This window comes from Amphichorda felina (genome assembly GCF_050947745.1).
Source record: "Amphichorda felina strain 45539 chromosome Unknown scaffold_9, whole genome shotgun sequence".
In the NCBI taxonomy this organism is placed as follows: Eukaryota; Fungi; Ascomycota; class Sordariomycetes; order Hypocreales; family Bionectriaceae; genus Amphichorda; species Amphichorda felina.
The window spans coordinates 1,353,369-1,379,590 of NW_028145041.1; the positions used below are offsets into that span (position 1 = coordinate 1,353,369).

General features: G+C 55.7%; 8 protein-coding genes across 8 annotated transcripts; 4 read left to right on the forward strand and 4 right to left on the reverse strand.

The window, feature by feature from the left end:
• Positions 1-1,289: 1,289 nt before the first annotated feature.
• On the forward strand, positions 1,290-2,658 carry ACO1O0_008986 (concanavalin A-like lectin/glucanase domain-containing protein; the record flags this gene model as incomplete). The annotated part of the gene is made up of 5 exons (XM_083198340.1): positions 1,290-1,566; positions 1,620-1,673; positions 1,728-1,774; positions 1,826-2,495; positions 2,561-2,658. The coding sequence occupies 5 exons, from the start codon at positions 1,290-1,292 to the stop codon at positions 2,656-2,658; spliced, it is 1,146 nt and encodes a 381-aa protein (XP_083046075.1).
• Positions 2,659-3,107: 449 nt separating this feature from the next.
• Positions 3,108-3,676, reverse strand: TIM22 (translocation channel protein TIM22; the record flags this gene model as incomplete). The annotated part of the gene is made up of 3 exons (XM_083198341.1): positions 3,108-3,446; positions 3,539-3,634; positions 3,671-3,676. The coding sequence occupies 3 exons, from the start codon at positions 3,674-3,676 to the stop codon at positions 3,108-3,110; spliced, it is 441 nt and encodes a 146-aa protein (XP_083046076.1).
• Positions 3,677-7,531: 3,855 nt separating this feature from the next.
• Positions 7,532-8,171, reverse strand: ACO1O0_008988 (uncharacterized protein; the record flags this gene model as incomplete). The annotated part of the gene is made up of 3 exons (XM_083198342.1): positions 7,532-7,797; positions 7,862-7,945; positions 7,994-8,171. The coding sequence occupies 3 exons, from the start codon at positions 8,169-8,171 to the stop codon at positions 7,532-7,534; spliced, it is 528 nt and encodes a 175-aa protein (XP_083046077.1).
• Positions 8,172-8,916: 745 nt separating this feature from the next.
• ACO1O0_008989 (phosphatidylglycerophosphatase) lies at positions 8,917-9,688 on the reverse strand (the record flags this gene model as incomplete). The annotated part of the gene is made up of 3 exons (XM_083198343.1): positions 8,917-9,003; positions 9,066-9,404; positions 9,464-9,688. The coding sequence occupies 3 exons, from the start codon at positions 9,686-9,688 to the stop codon at positions 8,917-8,919; spliced, it is 651 nt and encodes a 216-aa protein (XP_083046078.1).
• A 550-nt stretch (positions 9,689-10,238) lies between these two features.
• On the forward strand, positions 10,239-12,028 carry ORC2 (origin recognition complex subunit 2; the record flags this gene model as incomplete). The annotated part of the gene is made up of 2 exons (XM_083198344.1): positions 10,239-11,851; positions 11,914-12,028. The coding sequence occupies 2 exons, from the start codon at positions 10,239-10,241 to the stop codon at positions 12,026-12,028; spliced, it is 1,728 nt and encodes a 575-aa protein (XP_083046079.1).
• Positions 12,029-12,250: 222 nt separating this feature from the next.
• On the reverse strand, positions 12,251-14,927 carry SEC59 (dolichol kinase; the record flags this gene model as incomplete). Its single annotated transcript, XM_083198345.1, has 2 exons — positions 12,251-14,331; positions 14,384-14,927. 2 exons carry the CDS (start codon positions 14,925-14,927, stop codon positions 12,251-12,253), a joined length of 2,625 nt encoding a protein of 874 aa, XP_083046080.1.
• A 3,600-nt stretch (positions 14,928-18,527) lies between these two features.
• ACO1O0_008992 (uncharacterized protein) lies at positions 18,528-23,038 on the forward strand (the record flags this gene model as incomplete). Its single annotated transcript, XM_083198346.1, has 5 exons — positions 18,528-19,027; positions 19,102-21,832; positions 22,397-22,446; positions 22,501-22,579; positions 22,640-23,038. 5 exons carry the CDS (start codon positions 18,528-18,530, stop codon positions 23,036-23,038), a joined length of 3,759 nt encoding a protein of 1,252 aa, XP_083046081.1.
• Positions 23,039-24,850: 1,812 nt separating this feature from the next.
• On the forward strand, positions 24,851-26,187 carry ACO1O0_008993 (uncharacterized protein; the record flags this gene model as incomplete). The annotated part of the gene is made up of 3 exons (XM_083198347.1): positions 24,851-25,322; positions 25,382-25,537; positions 25,913-26,187. 3 exons carry the CDS (start codon positions 24,851-24,853, stop codon positions 26,185-26,187), a joined length of 903 nt encoding a protein of 300 aa, XP_083046082.1.
• Positions 26,188-26,222: the final 35 nt, after the last annotated feature.

The following is a 26,222-nucleotide window of genomic DNA, read 5'->3' on the forward strand; positions in this document are numbered from 1 at the left end:
TGTTAAGCGTGGGGGTTGTACAAAATGTTAGCCAGCGATAATGATAATACCTTCGACAGTCAAAAGAAAACCAGCATATGTATCTCAGAAAGATCATAAGTAGTATGTAGTACGAATACGTTTAGTAAGATTGGTTCCAATTTAGAGGCATCCGAAGGAAACGTGATGAATGGACACCCATTCTAAAATCGATGACAGATTCGTTCATCGTACTAATAATATTGCATACTCGGTAATAATACCCAAAGGAACTAATACGACTTGCTATACGCATCTGCTTTCAGCATGGGAATTTTCAGACTTTTCACACGCATGCCAACTCAATGATTCGGCGGCTTTGTGCCGATAAGAACGTGGCTAGCCTGCACAGCCACCGTGAAGCGCCGAGGCCTGGAGCACTACGTACATTTTAGCTGGAGCATTGGCTGGATGGCAACGTTCCAGGTTCCATGCTGCCACGCCAATTGATGAGCTGACGCCAGCGCGCGGCAAGCTCAGGCTCGCCTCTGCCATTCGCGCTCACCACGATTGCGATGGGATCCATCCAAGCTGCCCAAACCGAGGCCGCCAGCTTCTCAAACCCGATGATCGATGCGCCATGCAACGACCGCAGGGAAGCCTGAACTGGCGTGCGCACAACGCAGCACTGCCCACCTGGCATCTCGTGACGATGGTATTACATGACGCGTCTCGTATCACCGTGGATGGGGAAAACTTGTGGTGCCCTAGGCCCCAACAGGCCAGGACCCTCGATGATGCGATCCCGCGCTGCCGGTCTCCGGTGGAAGACTAGAAGGCCAGCCACTGATGAAGCCGGACGAGGTGGAGGTGCCTGGCTACCTATTTGGTGGTGTGCACACCCTCCTCGTATGGCATTCCAATGTGCTCACAGGCGCCTGGCTGCTCACGCTGTTCCGGTTCTAGAAGACTTGGCTTCAGGGCACAGGCACGGAGATATCGATGTATTCCGTACCCCAAAGTAAGATTCCGTTTTTGGACCCAGGGAGAGGTCGACCCTTAAAGTGCCCGACATCCAGTCTCACTCGCTTCCAGCGAGCTTGAGCAAAGCCGCCCACTGCCATCTGTGTCTACGTCACCTCGACCATCCCAAAGTCTTTGTGAAACAGTCGCTCGCTGTCCCTGCCCACTGGAACCCAGTGAGCGCTCGTTCTTTCTGACACGCCATTCCATTCTTTTCACCCCTCCTCCCGTCCTTCTCTCCATGTTCGCTTGTGTCCGCTTCCTGCATCATTAACAGTCGGCCTCGGTTTCACTACAACACGCCCAACATGCAGCACTACGATCCCAAGTCGGGCGCCGCCTCGCCTCGCTTTGAGTACGATGATGGGCCCTATTCGGCCAGGGGCCACCGTGATAGTGGCATCCGCCCAGCCCAGACCACCATGCCCTGGTGGAACCCCAGGTACTGGCGCAAGAGAGTCTGGATTGCCCTGTCCATCGTCGTTCTCATTGTCATTATCATTGCTGTCGCTGTGGGAGTCACTCAGGCTAAGAACAATGCCTACCCTGACTACTCCCAGCTCAAATACTCCCTGAGCGAGACTTGTTGGTCACCATTTCCCTAATTCATCTGGACCTTGGTACTAATGACATGGTAGTCGAGGGAGAGTCCTTCTTTGATAACTTTGACTACTTCACTGGATATGATCCTAGTAAGCCATACCCTCAATTTTATATTACCCCTTTGCGAAACTAACGTCTTTCAGCCAGCGGGTTTGTCCACTATGTTCCTCGTGAACAAGCACAGCAACTGGTATGCTATCTCCAAATCGTGCCATAGGCATTGGTAAACTGACATTCCTAGAATCTCACCTATGCCTCGTCGGGGAGAGCCGTTCTCCGCGTGGACACCTCGGTAGGCCCTGGGGACGAGCCTGACGCCTCCACCGGACGCTTCTCCGTCCGCGTCACATCCCGTAGCACCTACAACAACGGGCTCTTCATCTTTGACGTCAAGCACAGCCCCTACGGTTGCGGCACCTGGCCGGCCCTCTGGCTGACGGACCCCTACAGCTGGCCCAACCACGGTGAGATCGACATCATGGAGGCCGTAAACAAGGCCGACGACGGCAACAAGATGACCTTGCACACCACCAAGGGCTGCTCCATGGGTGTCCGCCGCAAGCAGACCGGCGACGTCGACCAGAAGAACTGCGACCATTCCAAGAACTCCAATGCTGGGTGCGGTGTCCTCGGCGACAAGGAGTCCTACGGCGAGGCCCTCAACGACAACGGCGGCGGCGTCATGGCCGTCGAGTGGCGGGATGCCGGCATCCGAATGTGGCAGTTTGCCCGCAGCGCCATCCCCAGCGACATCACCGGCAAGAAGCCCAACCCTTCCTCCTGGGGCACCGCCACCGCCGACTTCCCCAACACGGACTGCGACATTGGCAAGCACTTCCGCAACAACTCCATCGTGGCCAACATCAACCTGTGCGGAGAGCTAGGCGAGGCCCTCTATGCTGATTCTGGATGTGAGTTGAACAGTCTGCTCAAGAGTCCTTCTGGAGCACGGTTTACTGACAGTTTCTGAAACTAGGTCCCAGCAAATGCACGGACTATGTTGCCAAGAACCCCAAAGCTTTTGCCAACGCCTTTTGGGAGTTTGGCGCCTTCGAGGTCTACCAGGCCGCCTAAAAATTAAAGAGACTTGACGATGTATTGGGATCAAGAGAGATGCTAAAGACTGGAATTCATCGCATGGCGTTAAAGGGATATACGATTTTAGTAAAAGGGGGTTGAGGACTCTAATAATGATACAGACTTGATTTCGGCTCGTCTAGGGCGTCTAATGACTGCGTCGTCCGGACAGCTACCGGCCCTGTGAGGGCTATATGCGAAATATACAGATTTGTACAGGTGCTCGTGAAATCTTTCCAGAAGGCCACCAAAGGGCCCCCAGAGGTGATATCCCGGCGGTTGTAAAAAGTGGAGAGCCGTCTCCCAACGCCAGCCCAAAATCCTCTATGCATGATATATGGTCCCAAACGCCGTCGAAAAAAGAGCAAAACAGGCCGTATTAATCTCCTTCTCTTACATGATACAAACACACGCACGCACGCACGCACACAAAAAGGCGCCGCATTCTACTCGTCCTTGGGTTGCCTCATCCACGCGTCGATCGCCGCGCTGAATGCCGCAAAGGCGACGCATCCTCCCGCGACGGCCTGGGGCCCCGCGTTCTTGGCCAGGATGCCGCCCGTCAGGCAGCCGGCGGCGACGCCGTTGGTGAGGTCGTTCTTGGCGCGGAGGCCCTCGATGCCGCACTCGATGCCGGAGAAGAGGGCGCCGACCTTGCCAAAGTTGCGGGCCATGGAGTAGGACCGCGTGCCCATGTCCTTGAAGCCGACCTTGAGCTGCTGACGGAGGGGCAGGCTCGACACGGGGGTCTGCTGGGGGCCGCCGAAGGGGGTGTCGTAGCTCATCTAATGAGGGGAGAGGCCTGTTAGCGGATGGTGATGGCTTTGGGGGAGCGGAGCGCGGGGGAGAGGATGAGAGCGGGGAGTGGACGACGTACCGAGGCCATGAACATGCCGAAGAGACCGCCCATGCCGAAGCCCATGACGCCGGACATGACGGACTTGCCCAGGCACGACTCCATCGCAGCTTGGACCTGTAGAGCCACCCGTGTCAGCGATAACCGTCCCACCACCATAGCCGACGCATTCGTTGTGCGCCACCGGAGAGAGCACTCACAGCTTTGACACCGGGATCCTGGGAGCTCCCAGCGAGCGGGGGCGCACCGGGGGCGGCACCGCCGCCTATGGGCATTGATGGGAAGCTCATCGTGGTTGTGAATTTTCGCGGGAGAGAGGTGGAGGAGGAGGGTAATCGGGGTTCGGCGACGTGTCCAGTGGTGACAGAAGTACGGATAGAGGCGGCGAGGTTTATCGCGGCGGGAAGGTTTATCGGGGCGCGTCGGGGAGCGGGAAGATATTTCTGCCGCCGCTGACCGCCTTGATTTTGTCGGGGAGCAGCGCCACCGGCCCCACAATCGGGGTTCGTAGCGTCCGGCTTGGCACCCGCCCCGCGCCCCCCCAAAAGCCAAAGAGTCGCCGACGTGTCATGCATGCATTGGATATGTACATTCTACTGGCGAACTTGTGCCTCTCTGTATCTGAAACGGGTACTGGGTGCATGGCCGAGAACTCCAGTAATGTGATTCATTCCCAACTGAACGTCACCTTGAGTGACTCTGGTGTCCGTGTGTTTGTAGTTTTGGTGATAGTAGATGGTGGTTTGAGCAGTGTTGACACATCAACAAGTTGTTTAATTATGTACTAAGCGTGCGCAAGTCAATGTCGTTAGTCTGTATGTTGTTGGGTGCATGTTGGCTGCACGGCGGTCCCAGTGGCACACTGCGTGATCCCATCACACTCGAAAACCCCTCGCTATATACTTTGGCCACTCTTGCATACTTCCTTCTGGCTCTCATCGCGGAATCCCCTTCTCTGAGTTTACATCCGTTTTTGCTACGAATAACAGCAATTAATACTAAGCCTCAAGTTGTTAACCACTGACTGCATCAATCATGTCGGCGACTTCAAGTTCCATCTCTGTACAGCTAGGCTACTGCCTGCCAACCCAGGAAAACCTCGACCTTCTCCTCGAGAAGCTTGAGCCCTTCTTCAAAGAAAACCTTATTTCTTCTCACCTTCTCCAACAGGAATCCAAAAGTCTGGCCGCAAGCCGCACTCGTCATCACGGTGGACCGATGTCAGGGAACGACTTTCATATCCGCAGACCCTCCAATCCTTCATCCGATTGGGAGGCTATGGTTCAGCTTGAGACTGACACAGAAACAACAGTCGCCGACAAAACAGACCGGGCAGTAGAGTTATTGCGCGCTTCCTGGCCGAATGCCACCATCAGTCTCCTCCAGAGAAGACAGATAGGACAGGATATCTACAATCCAGATTTACCTGGTATCCGGCTTTTCGAATGGTTGGCCTCCAAGGAGCTTGACCTTCGCGAGAATGTTCAAATTAAGGACCTCTGGATTTCAGAGGGCGTACTTCAGGAATTCCTTGGCCGCCAATATGTCAGCTTTCTCTAAAATATTCCACAGTGGCCACAATTCTGTTAACGCATCTCAAGAGAGGAATAGAACTCAAGCCGTTTCCAGAGTTGGAGCGCAGACGTCTTGCGGTATCTTCTCCCGCGCCTGAGAATGGACCAATCTTAGAGCGTCCACCTGATTCTCAGATCTGGTATATTATCTTTCTAATTCCTATCTTGAGCTCTCATATGAAGAGCAAAGTTTGACTTTTGTTTCACGATGTAGGACATTCAATAGAGCGGACTCTTGGTTCATGTCCTTTCCAGTCCTTGCAACAATCCTGCTCCTTATGACGAACCCGACTAAGAAAGGCCATATGGAATGCCCTTGTCGAGAATTTTCCTGGTGTTTAGACCTAATTCACGGGTATTGCCTCCAAAAGGGACCCGGAGATATTGGGGATCCTTGTTCATGGTCACTCGGAACGTTCTCCGACTGTTGGATATATCTCCAGTTCATTTTCCATTCCTTCACTCCCCGTGATACGCTAGAGCCTCAGGATTGGAAGGGTACCGGTATGCCATGTGATTACCACATACTTACGCTGGCCATGGAACGCAGAAATATATCCTTCCGCGAGGTGAAGACGTGGCTTGGTATAAGGACTGCGACCTCCTCCTACAAGGGCGAATCGCATGCGAACCATCCCAGCACCGTTGGATTCGTCGTATCGGAACAAACTCACTTTATGACCAATGCGGCCAAGTACCATTGGATCAGGAGTGGATTAGAGTCTACAATGGAGGCCTCCGGCGTTGCATTATTCCAGTTACTCCTTTTCCACGGCGTCGATGATTGGTGCATAGGCTGGAATGACTGTTTGGATCATATTGAATCGCTCCACGACGTTGAGGTATCTAGATGAAATACCCTTCTGGAAGAAACTAAGGGTATAATTACTAAGACAAATATAGGACGATGTTCTTACGGGTAAACATCCAGAACAGCTCAGGACGCTTGTGCTCAACCCCTCGGGTCAACTAGCAAAGGACTACTCCTTAACCGCTAATCTCCTTAAGAACTTCCGCAAGCATATTGAATACTTACCTCAATCGCTGCGTCAATTGCGAAGGAAATGGGAGAGTACCTATCTAGGTCACCGCTCAGATCGCCTCGAACGGTTCGATGGGACGTCTCGGAGGACGTTACTGCTGAACTGGGACAAAGTCATCATCCACGCGGATGGATGCCACGTCGGACTTCTAGAGAGAGTTGATAAGAGGGTGGATGATCTGCTAAGACGTCGGGATAGTGTAAGCTTTGTAACACTGCTGCATCTTCGTTGTTAACTATCATATAGCTCAATATTGCCAAGGGCTCTGCCTAGAGCCTTCCTAGAGCCCCATATGGCGAGGAGAATCTGCACAACGTGGATTAGACCCCTAGCTATAGCAAACTTAGATTGACTATCTTCGTATCGTGTAAATCAGACCTGCGGGACAATATTGTCAGATACATATGTATCAAGTGGGAAATACGGCACAAAGCGAAGGCAGCTTTAATCTTGGGAGGAGTAGCCGAGTGCGAAACTCGCATTGCTTCGAGATCAATGCTACCACTGCTTAATAACCGGAATTTTTATTCTTCGGCAGCCCCTACCTCAAATGATGCGTGTACCATAGCGTGCTAGTAGTTCGGTAAAGGTCTCTTCGACCAGCAGGGTACCTGCAGCCCCTTGGAACATGGTTGGCATGAATAAGACTTAGGCCCGCTCTGCTCATCCTCTGCTACCTCCCCGGTTCCTTATATGCCAATGAGACGGCATTATGAGACACCCACAACAGAATCCGATATCCGTCGTCGGCCGCCATGCTTCAGCCACTATCGTCTGGTGACTTGGAGCCAAATGCTTGTGGTATTTGATAACCACATATGCGGCTACTAACTTTCCCTCTAGGGTATCAAGTCTCGATCAGCCCATCCGGGGCAAAGCCACTGAGTGGGTATAACCCATGTTCACAGAAAATTGGTCTTGCTGTGTCCATTTCCCGGACTAGAGCCATGGATGGTATTCATGAACCCTAAGCAGAAGGTTGCGTCATTATATATTGGGATGGGTTCGGGATTCCCTCAGTTTCCTTAATACCTTATCCCGTTTGGTAGGCGTCAGGGGAACACGGGACGCCAAGGCCGGGTGTTCGTTGAAGAGGACATCTAGTTCCAAGGAGCAAGCCCCGTAAAGGCGCACGAGAAGTTCGCCCGCGGAGGATGAGCGGAGGTGGCTCAAGTCTCATTCATGTCGATGCAGGGTTGGCCCTTGGCCAAGGATGTGGCGACGCGAAGCGGCTTGACCGCACCAGGGCGAGACTGAGGCGTTGGGGGTCAATGGGTTGCAACGTATTCTCCAAGAAACAAAAAGGGCCCGGAGATTACTGGTTGGTGAAAATTGCTAATTCGAGTAGGATAGAGCCCCTGGAAAGCTACCTAGTAAACGGAGCGCGTCAAAAACCACTAGTTGGCTGAGCGCTCGCCCTGCCCAACCACCTTGATCGATGCCCTAGTCGGCAGTGGGATGCGGGCTGACGACGGGTTACCCTTGCCAGCAAAGTCTACCATGGTAACCGAACATTGGTGTGCCTGCGATTCTCTGGAAAGGCCGCCATCCTTGAGGCACTTAGTGCTGGTTGAAGTCGTGGGGCCTGTAGGACGATGCGCTTTCAGGGACTGGATTCGAGATTGGCCAGAGGATGATCTAACACGCTGGATAGAGCATGGGCCTGGATTATGGTTAGCAAACAAAGAATCTAAGGGATCCCTTGAGACGAGAAAGAAAAGGCATACCACGTTGGGCGAGATATTCCCGAACAAATCCTCTGGCGCGTGGCGATGGCCTCTCGCTCTTGCAGTTTTGGTAGAAGTGCTCATCTAGGATAGGTCAGTTGAAGACATCAATGATAGCCTTACAATACTTACATAGCAACTGCTTGCTGTAAGCTCGAAGGCCACGATGACCCAGCTTCTGTTGCATCAACTCGGCACATTGTTTCCAGGAGTATCGCCTCCGGGATACATCTGCGGCCTCGGGTGACTGGGGCACAACCACCCGCCAAAAGAACTCCTCCTCCTCCATTTGCCACGTCTTGCCTCCCATGATTCCGTTTTTGTCCACGCAAGAGAGAGCGTAGTTGTAGACCCCGTGCGTGGTATGTTGTAAAACGTGGAAGAAGATGGCACTGGCCAGAAGATGGTTATATGCTGTCGGGCAACGAAGAGAAATCGTATAGTTTATATATCTGGTGCCTGGGGGCACCGCAGGACTCGCCCTCGTGATTCACTTGTGATCTTTCCATGGGGTTGTTTCCATAGGCGGAAGCGGTCTGCGATGTGATATCTAGTCGAGATGGGATGAGACGAATTTCAGATACCCCATTTGTAATCACTGAATCATAATCCTCCCCCGTGCGTTGAGGACCCCCTCATGAATGCGATGTAGCCATTCTCTTCTTGTTATCCGTAGTTGGGTTCATGGTTTGGTTCCTCTTCGATATCCTGCCGGTAGGTGTAGTTGTTTATTGGATCTCAGGACTGAGCTTCTGCGAGATGATCGACGAAGACATCTAACGGTCAGATATCTGCAGTATGCCCCATGGAGAACCCTAGGAGCCTGTTGACTCGGCCAAAGTCCGGTGCCTATTCTGAGGCGCCCTCCATGTGGCGCGCTCTGGCATGATTTTGAAATGAAATCGAGTTGACGGCCACCGGCGTGTTATAGTGGTTTCGGATAGCACGGTTCTCATCCCCTGCGCCCACAACAATGGAAACCGTGCCATTGTTTGCTCTCCTCCTCTCAACGGACCTCGCTTATTTGCCACTGAGAGACGGGGCTGCTAGTCCCGTTACTCTTCAAATGGGCTGCGAGGCTCAGGAGGTTCATAGCCCCTGGCCAACAAGAATGCAGAAAGGCGCCGCTCCATCCGCGAGAACTATAGATGTTATTAGTAAAGAGAAAGGTATTGCGGTGAGCGGGGGATGCAAGGCTACATACGATGCTCTTCTTTTGTAGGGGAATGACTCCGTCCTTGACCCAGAAGCCCCATCCACCCATCATGTTGGCCAGCATCATGTCAGTGGTCAGGCGGTCGCCGACGACAGCAACCTGCGACGGGTGGGTGACGCCCGTCTCGGGGTGTTTTTTAAAATACTCCATGATCTCGGAGCCGCACCCAGGCTTCTTGACCGAGTGCGGTAGCACGACAAGTCCTGTCGCGTCCTCAACCTCAGCAGCCTGCTTCAGCTTGGGGTCCCAGCTGCTGGCGCCGGCCGTGTTGGAGACAATGAGCAGTCGACGGCCAGGATAGGCCTTCTTCAAGGCCTCGAAGTGCGCCTGGGGATAGGTGAGCGACTGCTGCTGGGCGGGCACGCCGTCAGGGAGAGGACTCAAACCTTGTAGTCCGGGTAGACCTCGTGGGTATCTGGATAGGCAAAGCAATCATCCTTGTCAAGAACTACGGCCTTGATTTGAGCGGAGCGGCCATCTCGTTGCAGCACTTTGTCGAGGGGGATGGGGAGGTCGCCAAAGGTTGGGACTGTGTGGTGAGGCAGACAGATGCCTGGCTTGAAGAGTATCCTGAGGACATTGAATGAGGCTGAGAGGTTCAAATTGAACATCTTGGTGAGATCGGCCGGAGCCTATGAGCTGGAAAAGATGAGGTTGAAAAGAGATGAGCGTTGGTGGGATTTATACAGTAGATCATGAGAGAGTCAGAGGTTGATGGTGCTGCGCGTTTGCGTGGAACGCGGGTAAAATCTGTGGCTTGCCTGGCGCTGTCGACCACGCCTAACATAATGAGCCCTGTAACCTGCCTGTTTGACACGCTGTTTGATGGCATTTTGATAGAAAACCCAAACTTATCTTGATTCAAATAGATTCCATGCCTCCACTTTTATGTGCAAGCAGATAAAATCCCCAATTGCAAACTCGTTGGACCGGGAGACTGCGCTTTGCTGGCCACCAGGGCAGACATCAATGCTTGCCACAACCCCCAAAGGGGCAATTGCAGGGGGAGCTGGCGCCACAGACGCCACAGCCAATTTATCCCAGCGGCCTCTGGCGCGTCGAGGCGCGTCTCGGTCCAGATTTCTTGACATCTCCCTACCCTGAATCGATCACCAATCCTCACCAAACCAAGTCTCCCAGAGCAAACACCGGGCGCTTACCATGCCGAGAAAAAAGGCTGTCGCGGAGCCGCAGCCTGATCCAGACCAGCCACGATCCCTTCGCAAGCGCTCACTCCAAGACGTCGAGACCGTGACGACACCGTCCAAAAGGCGAAGAGACTCTACAGCTGAGGCCGGCGACGCCGCCACAAACAAGCCCGTGTCTGAAGATGTGCCGATGACGAATGGGAATGGGGTCGCCCATGAAAGCAGCGCCACAGAAACACAGGAGCAGCCAGCAGAACCGCCAAAGACGACTCCTCGCAAACGTGGCCGGCCTCCCAAGGCCAAGACGAATGGGGACACACCCACACCAAAGGCACAGCGCCAGGCAACGGTGAGGACCCCCTCGAAAACTGAAGCCCTGGACGATGCCACCCCGCGTAGGCAAGCGGGTGCGGATCGATCCGCGAGGAGAAAGAGCGCGAGAGCATTGATTGAGCACGTCGTCGGGGACGAGGGGAGCGAGGACGAGCAGGACGTGGATGATCTTGCCCGGGAGATCTACGAGTCCAGTGAGGGGGAGGATGATGTGGACGAAGAAAGAGACGATGCCACGACGGACCAAGGCGGCGAGGGCAACAGAACCGACACGGGGGCGAATACACCCTCGAAAACTCCCAAGAGGGGACGAAAGAAACGAGCCAAGTCGCCAACCCCTCCGAGAGATCTTCCACCGCACGAGCTGTTCTTTGCTCAGAACAAGCCCGGACGGCCCAAGACCTCGAACAACACCCTTGCCTCGCTGAACCTCCTCTCCCATGAAGAGTACTTCAACATCGTCCGGGATCTGGAGGACCGCCACAAGGGGGACATTGAGTACCTTGAGTCCCTGCACGCCGAATCGTTTCCGCAGTGGACCTTTGAGCTCTCTCAGGGATTCAGCATATGCTTGTATGGGTTTGGCTCGAAAAGATCACTCCTCCATAGGTTCGCGCGGCACCTACACCACAATGGCCCTAGAAACAAGCAACATAAGATTGTCATCATCAACGGCTACGCCCCTACTACAACTATGCGCGAGGTCCTCACCACCGTCGGCCTCGCCCTCGACCAGCGCATCCCCGCCGGACCCCCGTCCTCCATGGCGCAGCCCATCCTCGCGCACCTCTCCTCCTCCCCCGACACCCTCCTCACGCTCGTCGTCAACTCCATCGACGCCGCACCGCTCCGCAAGCCCGCCAACCAGGCCACCCTCGCGCAGCTCGCGGCGCACCCGCGCATCCACCTCGCCTGCTCCGCCGACACGCCCGACTTCTCGCTGCTGTGGGACATTGGCCTGCGCTCCGCCTTCTCCTTCGCCTTCCACGACGCCACCACGTTCGCGTCCTACGCCGCGGAGCTCGACGCCGTCGACGACGTGCACGAGCTGCTGGGCCGCAAGGCGCGCCGCGTCAACGGCCGCGAGGGCGTCGCCTTTGTGCTGCGCAGTCTCCCCGAGAACGCGCGGAACCTGTTCCAGCTGCTCGTGGGAGAGGTGCTCGTGGCGATGGAGGAGGAGGGCGGCGCCGGCGACGGGGAGGATGTGGGTGTTGAGTACAGGATGGTGTACAACAAGGCGGTGGAGGAGTTCATCTGCAGCTCCGAGATGGCCTTCCGGACGCTGCTGAAAGAGTGGGTTCCCCTTCGACTCGCAGCTCAGCTTGATGGGATTGTGCTCACATTCGTTTTCGCAGATTCCACGATCATCAGATCATCACAAGTCGGAAAGATGCGCTGGGGACTGAGTTGCTCAGCGTACCATTTAGAAAAGACGAGTTGGAGGCGATTTTGGAGGATCTCATGGGGTGAGTTGGTAGACAAGCGAACACTATATAGCATTAGGCACGGAGTCCACTGTCATGATTTACGACGGCATACCAAACGGGGCAAGCATATACTGGAACATCACATCAATGGTAGCAACTCATGTATTTTTTTACCGTCAAGGCCAAGCCTCTATAGCCGCCAGGTATCCCATCGCTCGAATCTATATCCCATCCCAACGCCGCAACAATGCTTTCATTATAATCATTATATGGCCAGGCTCTTGACGCACGTCCACAGAACCACCGGGACAATCACGTTGTCGTTGCCACCAGTCAGGACCGCCTCCGTCAGACTCGCCATCGAGGCACACACGCCGGCATTGCGAGCCCTGGCAAGTAACCCAGCCGGCTCGCTGGCCAGCGGCCACCCGCCAACCCGCAGCCATATGCTCGCTGCAGCCAGACCTCCAAACACAGCCGCCGCAAACGCCACGCTGCCCTCCAGGCTCTTACCGCCGCCCCATGGCCACTTGTGATGGCCGTAGCGCCGGCCGATGAGCGAAGCAGCTGCGTCTCCGAGCCCAACGCATATGACTCCCGAGACCATGCTGACATCTCGTGTAGGGATCTCCCAGCCGTCGCTGTAGCCGGTTCCCGTCCGCGGAAGGGCCGCGAGAGCCAGCCACAGGGGGATCGCGCACCCGATGAGCAGGAAGATGTGCGAGATGACGACCGGCCCACGGAAATCCCGACCGTCAACGTACGGCGCCAAGAAGTAGGCGATTGGTTTGGACAGTGGTGGGAGTTGGCTGGCTCTCAGCAGATCGAGGATCAGGAAGACTCCTAGGACGATGGACAGGGCCAAGGCGGCAAAGGCCGGGTCGACGTAGGTAGCAGGGAGAAGCATCCCTACCATCATAAAATGAAACACTTTCCGGCGTGTATCGACCTCGTAGATGTCTGAGAGGCGGAAAACGGTAACCAACCCGAAGAAAATGACCATGAGCCAGTACCCGGCGATCATGAGTCGAGTATTTGCTTCGCCAAAGTCGTCGTGCCGGAGGTGCTGGACCCAGCCCAGGTGGCACTGCTTCCCTTCATAGTCATCTGACCTTGCGGGAAGGCATATCCACCTTTCCAGGTTGGCGTTGACGACCTGGAACCTGAACCAGGGGAGGTCTCCAAACAAGTAACCCAGCGCCCAGCCAATAGGGTCTTTCCCATCGAAAGCAGCGATTTGCATGTGGGTACGGATTCCCCCAAGAATCACCGCTACTAGGATGAGGTAGACGTATAGTGCGTACAACCACTTTCTAATGACGGCTTGGGTATATGTCAGTTTAAGAAAGGGCCGTAGGGATACGGATATGCCGCGCTTTCGTCTCCCAGACGGCGTGTGCGAGCGGTTCACCTGAGGATGCCCGTCCACATACGATAGGGTATGGCTGCGAGCAATGCCCGTCGGCTGAAAGTCCCGAGCATCTGACACAGCAATTGATGGACTGTTGCCCACGCCAGCTGACAAGTCAACCCCCACACCCAGCGTTTGGACCCTTTTTAGGCCTCGGAATTGCTTGGTCTCCAGCTCCTCTTCGGAGGACGACTCGTCCCATAGGTCCTCATGTGTGGCCCCAAAGAATTCACTCTTTATCCTTTTCCATGAGAAGATCTTTGACAGCTCCTTCCACAGTGGCCGCCTCCGATGGCCCGGGAGTTGCCGGAACCGCCATTTTGGCACACGAGCCAGGATGATGCCAGATCTGATAGCAGAACCAGCCAGAACAAGGATGCCCACGCCCCCTACCCACAGCAGGGCTTTAAGAGCCTGAACCTGGGGGGAAGAGGCCAGGATCAGGACGTTGATTAGTGCGATGGAGAAAAGTTGAAGCTCTGATGTCAGCAGGCTTGTCGTCGTGAGGTGGTGAAGCACGAGGCAGAGAGTCCAATGTAGGGGATAAAGAAGTGTCATGTCTTCGTCCGACACGGCGACGTGGGTAGAGGTCGACGTGATTCGCCAGGAGCTGAATATCAGCGGAAGGCACGAGAGTGCCCAGTGAATTGAGTCGTAGGATGTGTTCGGCTCGAACTTGGGGACAATCTGCTGGGGCCAGGAGCAGACGCTGAGGATAATGTTGGGTAGAACTACGGCCGGATTGTCGGTGGCGACAAGGAGCGAAACGGATATGGTGATGGCAGCAGGATACAGTATCGGGGCCGGATCGAAGTGGGAGGGGATCGTGAGAGGAATCGTTCGGGAAGGCTGTCTTGTTCGATAGGCCCACGCCATGACCCTCAGCGGATAGAGCATCAAGAATGTGGCGTACAGGAGACCCAGCAACTGATAATCTGCACAAGTTAGTCAAGGTATTCTCAGACGGCAGGGTTGAGGCGTTATCACCTCTCCCCCAGAACTCCAGCAGTGGCGCCACCTGGTGGTTCGCTCGGACCATGAGCCCCAGCGCAGCGACAATGGCGGCTTCGGTTGCGCGCTGAGCGAGGTTCTTGTGTCGCCGCGAGATCTCCAATGACTGGCGCCTCTCTAACCTCCTCGGCTTCGGACCCTTCGCTTTCCTTGCGTAGTCGCTACCTTCTCCCCAGACAGGCCCAGATGCTGTGGGGGTCGACGATCCCGACAGATGCTCGTTGCGGCCCCTCAGTCCCTTGTGGGGTTTCGACCTAGGCGCGGGCAGGCCCTTGAGGAAGTGCTCGTCGTCGGCCTCGGTGCCGCTCTCACTGCCGGGGGAGGATTCCTTGGTGGCATCTTTGTTCGTGGCTCGTGGGCGCAACGTCGCAGCGTGGGGGGCGCGGAAACGGTCGGAGGCGTAAAGGAGCTCGGGTCTCTGGTGATGGTAGGGATGGGGAGATCGGTTCAAGGCACGCAGAGTGTCTTGTTCGTCGGGGTCGGGGGGGGTCAGCGACTCGGGGCTGAGGTGCTGGGGCATGGCGACGGAAGCCGTGCGCAATGGGAGCTCATGAGGGTCGCCCAAGGTGGGATGCACATGTGCACCAGGTACGAGGTAACGGGAGCAGCTCGTTTCGAGGGATGCGTGGCAAGCGGAGACTCGGCGGGCGCAATGGTCTGGCGATTGATTGTCGGCGCGCCCCCATACAGGTGCGGATTCCAGAGGATGGCAGTCTGGATGTCGGAGAAGAACGATGGAAATGGTAGTAGGAATTGGGCCTTGTCACATGGAGGCGCGGCAATACGAGTTTAGGGAGAGCCAACTTCCAAGGTTGCCAAGCGTCGAAGCTGCCACGCCACCAGGTGGCACCAGGAACGGATCACCGCGGGCCGGTACATAGGAGAGATAGGTCGACGCCCATCGTACTATGTACTAGTAGTACCTAGCCCCTGCATTGCATCACCTTAGCACCGCCATCATCGAAACCCTCTCGAGCCAAAATCCGATTACCTATTTGTAGAATGCGACCGTCTCGACCGACCTCGATCATTCGAGCTGCCTGGCGGTGCTCCGCGTCAGCTGCAGCCTCTGCATCTGGCCAACCCAACACGTCACGGAAATAGTAGATAATAGTAACAATCGTTGAAACATACGTCAATATTCCCCTTTTGCATGATACACCTTAATTCAATATAGGTAGTTGTAGCTCTTTAATGATGAAGAGACCATTGTATCTGATTTTGATGATGGGTGGAGGTTTGCTACCCTACGTCATCCTGTAATAAGGGTTCGTGAGAATACTTCTTGGCTGAGACATTCATGGTAGAAATTACGTACTCGCACAGCTCTGAGCTTCTTTACTCAAGCTCGGAAGCAAATGATTTTCTCGCAATTATTTGGCCTGGTTCTGTCTGTGTCAATTTAGCAGTGTCTTAAGCTCAGTATTGTTGACGCCCTTAAGGGGAAATGCAAATTGAACTTAGCTACCACAGTACCACAGTACCATTGCATTAAAAAAAAAAAAAAAAACAGATGGAAATTTATTACAGCGCACATAGATTTACTCCTCGGCTATGCTTCATATCAAAGCCATGACTAGCTCTAGTAGTAGGTAGTTTGTGAGGGACACTCGACGTCCACTGTTTGCAACAGCCCCTTTCCGTCAACCGAGTCCTCGGTCCTTCGCCTCGAAAAACTTAAAGAAGCCCGCTCGCTCGCTCGCTCGTTTGTACTTTGCTAAAATATTGGGTCCGGGTAATACTACTAGATAGATCGCCTTGCGCTGTATCCTGGAAGCATGACTGGCAGTGGTTCCATGACTGGTTGTGGTTGTAGTTGTGGTTGTGGTGGTGGTTGTGGCTCGGGAATCTCAACCGTCAGCGCGATCACGGGCTTCGAGGTCAGCCTCGAACGACTTGATTTGGATTCAAACGCGGTCAGCAGAGGCCTCTTCACGAAGCAGAGGTGACTTGCCATAGAGGACAGGTCGGGGACTTCAGTGTCAGCCAAGGGTCCACGCAGGAGGCGTGGAATGTGTGTCCGCACGGGAGCAGGCGACTCGGGGGCCCGTCGGCGACGTCCTCGAGGCAGATGGAGCAGCCAGAATGGTATCCAGCGTGCGGCACACCGGTTTCGGGATCGCGCGTAGGAGGGCGTAAGCTGCCCTTTTTGTTTGGCCGTAGCAGTCTTCGGATGGCGGCGACTAGTTGCGGGCGATGGAGCAGGCAGAAAGCCATGCTGAGGAGTGCCGCGAGGACAAGAATAAACGTAACTCCTGCAACTTTTGCATCGTTCGAGATGGATCCCTTTTCTCCAGCCTTTCCTCCCATGGCTAGTAATTTTGATGATGAAGATTGCTGGAGTGATGGCTGGAGAGTGTAGTTTGCTAACGCGAGGGACTCGAGGGCGAGACAAGCCCAACAGGGGGTATCAGGGGGACAAGGGGGGACTTCAGGAGCAAGCAACGGGTCCAGGTCTACTGTTCATATTGTGGGACTCGCCGTGAGCATCTGTCACTGCTACGTACATACATTGTCGTCTGCGTCCTGACTCCTCTCCAGACACGAACTGTGTCCCCTCGTTGATTTCGCAGAGGCCTCCCGCTGCAACCAGGTGCTGGTGTCAACACCCGCCCTATGCGGCCGCTGTGGGCACGCACAAAACGCACAAACAGTTACAGAACGAGGTCCAGATCTGCTGGGTGGGTTGTGGGTTGTGAGTAGTATGAGGGATTTGGGGGTTTTGCAGCAGCTGACCGTGGGTCTGGTTGAAAGACAGAGAAAAAAGGAATGGGATGGCCAGGCTCTATTGGGAAATTGAGACGTCACGCAGGATCTTTTGGCGGGTGTTGGATGTTGTCTCCATATTCCAAAACTTACCAGGAGTCGGGGGGACTGTGCTAGTTGTGGGAGGCCGCAGGCGGGGGCAGGGAGAAGGCTGTACTTGGACGTTGTTATGGAATTACGATTTTGGGAAGCAAAGAGCAGCGAGGACGTATCAGGGCTCATTGCAGCCCTATCGGTGGGCTAACAGTCCGGGGTTGCGTCCCGGTAGTTGACCCACTCCTCCTCCGGCCGACTCCCGTTGGGCCGTTTCCAACCTAGCAACTTGCAGCAGCAGCAAATATTACCAGGTGCACAAGGAGGAATCAGGATGCCCCAAATGCCCCCATCACCCACGGGCGGCCTCTCCAGCCTCTCCAGCCTCTCCAGCCCAACAACCCCAGGCGCAGATGCCTGAGAGCCTGAGCGACACCAGAGTGGCCTCGGCCATGTGCGCAAGAGACACAGCAAGCATTGAGGGGGCATTGGGGGGGGGGGGGATTTTAATTGCAAAGCTGTTACGAAGTGCCCGACTGGGAAAATAAGACGGTATTCCCGAAGGAAATTTCTGGTGCGTCCGACCTGTCTCTGTACTTGGAGCAAGGAACCTTGAAGTGATCAACTATGGATACCTAGTTACTTGTATCCGCTGCGGAACTCCCATGCGGGAAAAGCTAGCAAGACCACCAAGTTCAGCATTACGCCAGCATCGCCACAAGGCCAACTCGATTAGCCAAAGTAATAGTCCCCCATCTAGACCCTGAAGACCGGCAATGAAATCATGATGGAATTGGCGCAGAGCTTGAACAGCTCGGATAAAGTTGACGTAATTGGCTCATTCCTTCGTGGGGCCCTGCTAGTAATTAGCTGCCCCAGTTGTTGTAGAGTTAACACATGAGCCTGGGAGGCAGCATCAAGCAGACGCTTCCAGACTGCCTACCAGAAATGTGATATGAGTGATTTCTTGGTAGCACATCGCTCGGGATACTGTGATAGCATTAGCTCGGGAGGGAGCCTGGCTTGCGGCGTGGGGGCAAAGGCTGCCTCACAGTACCGGCCTGGTGGGCGCTCGTGTAAGTGGTCGTTGCTGGATGCATGGGACGCGCGGGATGCGCGTGCGGGCGTTCAAGAGGCCAAAGACCAGAAGCTAGAAGTCAGATGCCGGTCTGAATAAAAAGGGGAGGCAGAGAACTGACGAGCAGTGTTGCATCGCTCACTTCTGCCACTCTCACATCCCCCTCTCGCCTCCTTTTGCTCCCTGGCTGCCCCCGTTTTCACACGGTAATAACCCCCCCCCCCCCCTTTTTCAACGCCCACCATGGGCGCTCCTTTAGAGCCTGACATCGAGCGGACGCCGCGCATCACCTTCGGCGACGACCACGCCACTCCTCAGCGAGGACGTGCCGCCGAAGGCGATGGCGACGCTCCCTCGCGCGCAAGACAATCGGCGTCTCGCTCAAGGAGTAGACGCCCTGGCAGCCGCAACTCTACCACCCACGGCCTGCCCATAGGATACCGTACCCTGTCCATCCAGGTCTCCGAGTCGCAGGCCGTGGGAGCTGCCTCCGAGGCTGCCCTCAAGAACGTCAAGGGTGACGACAGCGAGTATTTCGCCAACCTCAGCTTCCACACCCTCAGCGGCTCCCAGGTCTGCCACCAGCTGTCCGTCTCCCCCGGTGAGGGCCTGGATGAGGACGAGGCCACTCTGCGTAGGCAGAAATATGGGCCCAACGTCCTCCCCCATCCCAAGACCAACTACTTGATGAAGCTCCTCGGCTACATTTTTGGAGGCTTCTGCTCTGTTCTCTGGGTCGGCAGGTAAGAGAGACATGCACCAACCTATCCAAAAGTTGGTAGACTTTTGAAAACTGACATCTGTGTTCTCTAATCAGCATCATCTTCTTTATCTGCTGGAAGCCCCTGAGCGACCCCCCCTCGAAACAGAACCTGGCCCTCGCCGTCCTGATCCTCATCGTCATCTTCCTCCAGGCCAGCTTCAATGCCTTCCAGGACTGGTCCACCAGGCGCACCATGCGCTCCATCACCGACCTGCTCCCCTCCGAGACAATCGTCGTGCGTGGCGGAGACCGCAAGAAGATGTCCGCATCTGAACTCGTCGATGGCGACATCGTGCATCTGCAGGTGGGCAACAAGGTGCCCGCTGATCTCCGGCTCCTCTCTGCCTCGGACGACGTGCGCTTCGACAGAGGTGTTCTCACTGGAGAATCCGAAGAGGTGGAGGGCTCCCTGGAGCCGACTGACCCCAACTTCCTCGAGAGCCGAAACATTGCCCTCATGGGAACAACCGTCGTCAATGGAAACGCCGTGGGAGTGGTTATTCTCACCGGGACACAGTCTGTCATGGGCAGGGTGGCCAAGGCCACGGCTGGAATCAAGGAGAAGCCTACTCTTATCCAGAAGGAGATCTGGCGATTTGTCCGCATCATTGTTGTCATGACCATCCTACTGGCGCTCCTCATCTTCTCCGCGTGGATAGGCTGGCTCAAGAAGGACCACAAGGGATACATGAACGTCGTCGCAATGCTCAACAATGTCATGGGGTGCATCGTTGCCTTCATTCCTGAGGGTATGCCCGTCGCCGTCACGCTGACGCTGATGATGGTCGCCCGGCGCATGAAGGCTGTCAACATCCTGCCCAAGGGACTCTCGGTCGTGGAGACACTGGGGACTGTCAACGTCTTGTGCTCGGATAAGACGGGTACCCTGACGCAGAACCTGATGACGGTCCACTCGGTGGCCTTTGTCGACGAGGAGTTTGACTCGACTGACGCTTTCCACCGCGCTCTCGATAACACGGACAAGGTTGCCCCCAACGTTTCCGCTCTGCATCACGTTGCCAACATTTGCAACGACTCATACTTTGACCCGACCACTGCTCATCTCCCCATCAGTGAGCGGCTCATCCAGGGCAACGCCACCGATGTTGCCGTCTTCCGCTTCGCCGCCGCAGGCAAGGACAGTGACAGGGTCAAGTCTGAGAACCCTGCTGTTTACTCCATCCCGTTCAACTCCAAGAACAAGTACATGGCTACTGTCATCAACTGCAAGAGCGAACTGGCAGTGAAGGGTGGACGGTACCAGATCTTTGTCAAGGGCGCCCCTGATGTTCTCCTCCCTAGCTGCACGCACTTCTGGTCCGCCAAGACCAAGTCGGTTCAGCCACTCGACGCCGCCAGCAACCAGAAATTCCAGGAGATCCAGAACAAGATGTCTAAGAGGGCCGAGAGAGTTGTCGTCCTCTGCGAGAGAACCGTGGACCTCGTGGCATCGCCGGGCACCAACCCCTTCAGCGAGGAGGTGGCCTCCAAGGCACTCCAGGATCTCACCGTCGTCGGTATCCTCGGTATCATCGACCCTCCCCGTCCCGAAGCCGCCGAAACAGTCGCAAGCTGCCGTCGTGCTGGCGTTCGCTTCTTCATGGTAACTGGTGACTACGGACTCACCGCGGCCGCCATCGGACGCAGCATCGGCATCTTCACCTCGACGGCAGAGCCGGATACCTTTGACACAATCCGCCGAGGCATGACGCTGTCTCCGGACAAGCTCAGGGAGGACCGCTTCGCGGGAAACGGACATTCTCTGCTCCTCGAGGGCCAGTCAATCGGGCGCCTGACGCAGGAGGACTGGGACGTGGTGTGCGAGTACGAGGAGATCATCTTTGCGCGGACGACGCCGGAGCAGAAGCTGCGCATCGTGACGGAGCTGCGCGACCGCCGCAACACGGTGGCTGTGACGGGCGACGGTGTCAACGATGCTCCCGCTCTGCGCGCTGCCGACGTGGGCGTGGCTGTCGTGACGGGCAGTGACGTGGCCATCGAGGCGGCTGATCTGGTGCTCCTTGACAAGTTCGACTCCATCGTCGAGGCCATCCGCCTGGGCCGCCTCGTCTTCCAGAATCTGCAGCGTGTCATCGCGTACCTCCTCCCCGCGGGCAGCTGGTCCGAGATCTGGCCCCTGCTAGCCAACGTGTTCTTCGGCGTGCCGCTTCCCCTCAGTGTGTTCCTCATGATCATCATCTGCGTCTTCACGGATCTGTTCCTGTCGCTGTCGCTCATCATGGAGAAGCAGGAGTTTGACCTGCTGTCGCTGCCGCCGCGCAACCCGTGGCACGACCACCTCATCACGCTAAAGATCTACGCGCAGTCGTACCTCTTCACGGGCTTCATGGAGACGGTCACAGCGCACGCCATGTTCTTCCTGTACATGTGGCGCCACGCGCGGATCCCCATCAAGGACCTCTTCTTCCTCTTTGAGGGCTACGCCGACGGCTTCCACGGGTACACTCTGGACGAGCTAATGCACTTCAACGAGGTTGGACAGTGCGTGTACTTTGTCTGCCTCGTGTTCCTCCAGTGGGGCAACATCCTGGCCGTGCGTAATCGCCGGCTCAGCATCGTCCAGTCTGACCCCATACGGAAGCCCCGCCGCAACCCCTGGCTGATCCTGAGCGCCATCGTCAGTCTCATCATTGCCATCTTTGTCACTGAGGTGCCGGGTATCCAGAGGCTGTTTGGTACGGCGTCGGTTCCCATTGAGTTCTGGCTTATCCCTATCCCGCTGGCGTTGGGTATCCTGTTCATGGACGAGCTGCGGAAGTTGATGGTGAGGATGTTCCCGAAAGGATTTATTGCGAGGATAGCTTGGTAGAGAATAATTTGATGGAGTGGGTGTTTGATAGGGTCAGATATAGGGGTTTGTTTTGTTTAGTGTAGGCAGGATAGTGTAGGCAGGGCTATACCTTATAGAGCTGAAGTTGACTCTGTGCAAAGACTAGACCCAGACCACACCTGCAACTTGTGAACCAGTCATCTACAGCTTGCTAGTCCACCCCCAGGTGGTCCCAAGCTACGGAAAACGGAGCGGGCCATTGGGGTCAACGGGGTTGTCGGGGTCGTCGCGGTCATCGGGGATTACTCCGACCTGGTGGGTACATGTATACGAGGGCCGATGTGCGGGGAAGTTCAAGTACTTACATAGTTGCATCATCTGCAGGTTGACCCATGCCTTGTGGTGGAAGACTTCATGCCGACGATCTCTGTGAGAGCTGATATAGATACTGCTGGCTGATTTAACTGGCCCGCCTACTGTATCTCTTCACACCCAACCCCCCTTGAAGAGCACTGCCGAGTGGACACAGCGTCTAATATGCCTGCCGTTCACCTCCAGCCCACCGACAATAGAGTCGAGGGCCGTCTGGCTCTCGTGACGGGCGCCAGGTATGCGGCAAGGTGCTTTCATTAGATTGTAAGCTGAGCTGACAAAGTCGTTAGTGGTGGAATCGGCGAGGCCTCTGCCCGAGCATTGGCTGCAGAGGGATGTGACATTGCCCTACACTACGCATTTAGCAAGGTCCGTCAGTGGCTGGACGTCAACGAGGACTTGACATTGATTCTCTGACATTATACACAGGACAAGGCTGAGTATATAGCTGAGGACCTCCGGGCGAAGCATCCCGGCCAGCTCTTCGTCACGATTGGTGCTGATCTAACCTCACGCGAGTCTACGCGGACTCTAATCCCCAGCGTCTTGAGCCACAGCGATATTGCCCCCAAGCACAAGGCCATCTCGATCCTGGTTGCCAATGCTGGCCTGGGCCGCCGCATCAGGGACATTGGCGACATTGGGGAGGACGACTGGGATGAGATGATGGAGGTCAACACCCGCAGCCAGTTTGTCGTCACCAAGGCGTGCGTCGCGGGGATGAGGGCCCAGTCGTGGGGGCGCGTCATCTTGATGGGGAGCATATCCAGCCGTGGCGGAGGGCTGAATGGCTGCCACTACGCAGCCTCGAAGGGCGCTCTCACGTAAGTGCGGGGGGTGATACGGAGTACCAGTACATCTGATGGCCAGAGCCGCACTAACTGGGCGTACGTAGTTCCATGGGCTTGAATCTGGCGACGGTACTGGCTCCCGAAGGAGTTACAGTGAATGTGGTGAGTACTCGTATAAGCTGGACGGTGACGGCTTTGCATAGTGCGAAGCCAAGGCTCACTGTCCATCTCCAGGTGCAACCGGCCATGATTGTCCCGACTGGCATGATCCCATCTCCGAAAGCCACGTTAGTGTCCGAAGTGCAAATCCCTGGACCAGTTCTGATGCTGACTGAGAGAACAATCCCGTAGGAGCTGGGAGCAAGGCTGCAACATTGAGCAACTGCGAACCATAGACCCGGGCTTGGCCATTGCAGCGGAAGTACCGGTCCACCGGTTGGGTTCCAAGGAGGAAGTAGCTGGAGTCGTGGTTATGTGAGTCTCCCGGGCCATCTATAAATATTACCGTAATTTGTAAGAACGGAGCTGACATGGAGATAGGTTTGCCAAGACGGGATACATGACGGGGCAGGAGATTTTGTTAAGTGGAGGACTGAAGTGAACTTGTGAAGGCACACCCCACCATGCATAGCTGAATATACATACACATAGTTGCATAGGCCTGATTGCACACCGGACGCCTAGGTACCTATGCAAGCTAACTCTGGAGCTGATAAGTTGTTTGAGGACAAGCGTTATTTCGTGCTAGTAGTATCTGTAGTCGTGGCATAATAAATAAACGGGAGGCTGGGGAGCCGCCGAGTCCTGTATCTCGACGCGCGGGCGCCACTGGATCAACCAGTCGAGGCGCGTGGGCGGATCTGGGCAGCTCTGGGCAGATGGCTGAAATGGTTCGACGGTGGCCTCTCGTATCATCGACGTCCCGGCCCTTCGAGGCACAACTTCACAAGTCGATGGTGCGCGCTGCATGCGTAAGAAGCTGGTCTGTGGAGTCATCGTGAGCTGCGGTGGGCGACACAGTGGGTCGAGGCCAGCGAATTCCGATGAATTCCAACGTGTGCGTTGCAAAAGTGTCAATGTGAGGACTGTGAGTTGTGAAATCCGACGGTCTTCGACAATCTTCGATCTTCGCGCCAAGCAGTTGGCAAGTGAGACCCCTGCGCCGCCTTCCGCTCCCGGACCGCCCAGCGCCTCGGGCTTTTGGAGCTTCTTGCTAGCTTCCTTCAGGTTCCAAGTTCCAGCTTCTGCCCACCTCACAGCCTCATCAGCCCGGTTTTTCTCTAGTACGAGTGTAGTACGTATTATTTGTACAATCCTCATTACGAGGATTATTCCCGACACCCTCAGCCACGGTGCCTGGATTGTTTCAGTTGTCCGTCCCGCCTAATCTGTACTCGTAGTCGGATTGCGGCACGCTGAAAACAGTCTTGATGCACTGGAGCCTCATCCACCTCGTCCACCTCGTCCACCTCGTATCCGCGTCACCACACTCACCACCGCCGTCACCACCACCGTGTTGCCGATTGCATCCACGATTTGCCCTGCAACTCCACTCACGGAAACCGGTTCCATTGCATCTGCTATACTATTAGTAGACCGTCCTGCAGAGCCTAAACTTTTGTCCCACCCGCTGCGTCACTCGTAGCTATTCTCGAAAGGCCCTAATACTTCCCGCTGCTCCAGTCCACGCCGTCTGTCATGCAACACTTCTGCTAGCTCACGACACACCCCAACCTCCTTTCTTCTTACTTTGTTATTTTGCCACTTGCGCGGATAGCAGCTTCAAATACTCCCATCGCCGTCCAAACTCCAAAGGGCCTTGTGCCCAGAACCTACCTCGTCTGTCACCATGGAGTCTCCCCGCGCCAACCGTCCCCACGACCAGCTTGAGGCTGGGCTCGCAAACGGTCCGGCAGATGAGAAGGCCTTGCTGTATTTGCATACGGATAGAGACCCCCAGTACACCCAGAAGTCTCATCCAGGGCGCCGACGATCCAATATCCTTTGGGCCTCAGTCCTACTCGCTGCCATTTTCCTCACCTCGCTCGCCGCCGTCGTGCTGACCGCACCGTGCTCGTCCCACTGGAACAAGAGCCCTTCTCTCGGACACTCAGCGTCCAGTGACAGGATATTGATCGGCAAACTCGAGAAGCCCAAGATTGAGAAATCAGCAAACCTGGGAAAGCTGAAGGGACGCCAGGCCGGTGACCCTGATCCCTCGCCCATCTCAACGCCTGGCGACGGCTCCAACCCCCCGACGACGACATTCCCTCCTAACCCCTCTGTGACGGACCCGACTTCTGCCATTATCACGGCAACCGGTTAGTCTATCCCTTTTTCTTTTTCTTTCCGTATCACGGCACCACGCTAACTTGTGCAGGTGAGACAACTGCTACGTCGGAAGTGCCAGAACCAACTACCACCGACCCCTCGACCTCCGAGGATCCCACTACATCCAGCCCTCCTCCTCCCGTCACCACCACCGCTGAGGACGTCCCGACAGCCACCTCGACGGTCCCAAGCCCGACGACCACTGGTACGTCCACTTCAGAGGACCCTTCCTCCACTTCTCCATCTTCTCCTCCCCCCCCCACTACCCAGGAATCCACATCCACATTGTCCAGTTCAAGCTCCAGTAGGTCTCTACCGGATACAGCTCCTGCTTCCTCCACCGAGACAGCCGTTCCCACCTCCATCCCCCAAACTTCGGCGCCGGAAACCACATCGAGCAGTGTTGGTATGTTCGCTAGTGTCAAGTCGATTTTCGCGGATATCCATGATTCTTGGTATTGCTTCAATTGCTTGTTTCGCTGCGGGGGACCATCTTGCTTGGGCGTACTCCAGGCTGTTGCCACATCTAATTCACTTGACTTTGTCCATGTTTGTGTGACCGTTGCTAACATACTCACAGAACCTTCATCCACGGAGGAGTCATCCACCGCCGAGCCCACCAGCACCGAGCCCGTGTCGTCGTCTGCCATCGAGGAGGTAATCACCACTACGCTGCCCGGCGGCGCCAAGAAGACGATCACCTCCACCTCCTACGTCGAGGTTGAGCCCACCGCCAAGCCTGAGGAAAACGCCACCGACGACCCTGGCCTGCAGGATGCTGGATCTTCCCTATCTCGGAACAGCTTCCTGTCGATTGCCCTCGCCCTGATGGCGGGCGGCATCTTGGTGGTCTAAGCACTCGCCAAATTTGGCGTCAAAGAATACGGATA